This window comes from Aureococcus anophagefferens (assembly GCF_000186865.1).
Source record: "Aureococcus anophagefferens unplaced genomic scaffold AURANscaffold_163, whole genome shotgun sequence".
NCBI classification, from domain to species: Eukaryota; class Pelagophyceae; order Pelagomonadales; family Pelagomonadaceae; genus Aureococcus; species Aureococcus anophagefferens.
Genome location: NW_008705708.1, coordinates 2,754 through 4,543, shown reverse-complemented (window position 1 = coordinate 4,543; position 1,790 = coordinate 2,754). Strand labels below are relative to the sequence as shown.

Here is a 1,790-nt window from a genome sequence, read left to right as displayed (position 1 = left end):
GCAGCGCGAGCTGGTACTCGCCCTCGGCCTACGGAGACGACGCGTTCGCGTCGGCGCGGGTTCGCGGACGCGGGAGCGGACCTCGACGACGTTCTTGCGCGCCGTCTTGAGGGTCTCGCGGGAGGCCTCGCCCCGGAGCCTGTCCGCGAGCTCGAGGAGGTAGAGCGTGTAGCAGCACTTCTTGAGCATGCGGTTCTTGACGTGCATGGCCTGGAGGTACTTGAGCTCGACGATGAGGTGGCCGTCGTTCAACCTGTGGCGTCGAAGGCGCGTCGGGCGAGGCCTCGGAGGTGTCGAACGAAGCTCTCGACGCGTCGAGAAGGACGCGGGGCCGCGCGACGTGATGCTGATCCAGCCCTCGATGCCGAGGTACGGGATGAACACGCGGACGCGCGGGACGATCTCCTTCTCCGCGACGGGCGCGAGCGGGTCGATGAAGTGGAAGCCCAGCTCCTTGATCTGGACCTCGGCGCGGCCCGGGGCCGTGCCTGCGAGGGAAACGATCTCGCGCGGGGAACGACGGCCGTCGCGGACGCGGGAACGCGCCGATGACCTCGCTCGTGACGACGAGGTCGACCGTGATCTTGATCGTCTTGTCCGGGTGGACGTAGTAGGTCTGGCCCAGGAGCTGGCAGGCGAGCGAGTCCTCGTAGACGCCGACCGTGGAGCGGCGGACCTCCATGTCGACGCGCGTGAGCTCGAGGTTCGAGTCGAGCGCGATCGCGTCGATGGTCTGGACGAAGACGTTGAAGCGCACGGACCAGGAGAGGCGGAAGTCGAGGTTCGGGAAGAGGCGCTGGAGGCGCCTGCGACGCGTAACGGACCACATCAACGGCGCTCGCGCGTACGACGGGCTCGTTTCGGACGCGACGTTGTCCACGCGACGCGCGAAAACACACAAAAAAAGACGCCGTCGTTGCACCGCAGGTCGAAGCGCGCGCGGATGGCCTCCGTCGTCATCGTGTCGCCGAAGTCGGAGAGCGCCCACTCCCGCGGCCGCGGGACCTCGAGCTCGCCGCAGTTGCGCCTGCGAAAACGTCGAAGTCTCCGCGAAGTCTCCGCGAGAACCCCTCGAAGGCGTCGAAGCTCGCAAACGCGTGCGTCGAGGGGCCCAAATCATTGCCGTCGACGGCGCGACGCGTGCGCTGCGGACGCTGGCGCAAAACCGCTCGGCCTCGCGGAGGATGTAGAGGACGCGCCGGAGGATCTCGCGGTCGCGCTCCGTGACGCGCGGCATGTCCTCGAGGCGGAAGGCCTTGCGGCCGAGGGCGAGGCAGCCGGGCGTCCGCAGCAGGTCGCGCTCGCGGATGCGCTCGCGGTGGATGAGGTCCTCGACGGGATCGTCCTCGTCGCTCTCCTCCCAGCCCTCGTCGCTGTCGTCGCCCGCGCCGGTCGCGCGGTTCGGCGGCGGCGGCACGGGCCGCGCGGCCGCGATGCGGGCCTGCTCGCGGCGGACCTCCTCGGCCTGGATGCGCTCCAGGAACGCGTTGCGCTCCTGCTCCTGCGTGACGGCCTCGTGGAGCCGCGCCGCGCGCCGGATGTGCTCCTGGTCCTTCATGCGGAGGCGCGCCTTCTGGACCTCGGAGAGCTGCGGGAAGACGCGGATCTTGGGCAGCGGGCGCGGGGGCGGCGCGGCCGCCGCGGCCGGGGCCGGGGCCGGCTGCGTCGCCGCGGGCGCGATCGTCGTCGAGGGCTCGGGCGGCGCGGCGGCCGCGGCCGCGGGCGGCGCGGAGACCGGCGCGTGGGGCGCGGCGCCGGCGGCGTTCTTGGCCTTGGCCGACTTCTTCTGG

At 71.3% G+C, this 1,790-nt stretch overlaps 1 protein-coding gene across 1 annotated transcript in view; it reads right to left on the bottom strand.

Annotated features, from left to right (window-relative positions):
- Window positions 1-1,790, bottom strand: part of AURANDRAFT_68474 (hypothetical protein) — a gene marked incomplete at both ends in the record, with an annotated part of 7,915 nt that overhangs the window by 3,923 nt on the left and 2,202 nt on the right. The window contains 5 exons of the mRNA XM_009044168.1: window positions 82-253; window positions 341-488; window positions 535-806; window positions 923-1,027; window positions 1,167-1,588. Coding sequence (XP_009042416.1) covers window positions 82-253; window positions 341-488; window positions 535-806; window positions 923-1,027; window positions 1,167-1,588 — 1,119 coding nt within the window. The remainder of the gene's footprint in view (window positions 1-81; window positions 254-340; window positions 489-534; window positions 807-922; window positions 1,028-1,166; window positions 1,589-1,790) is intronic.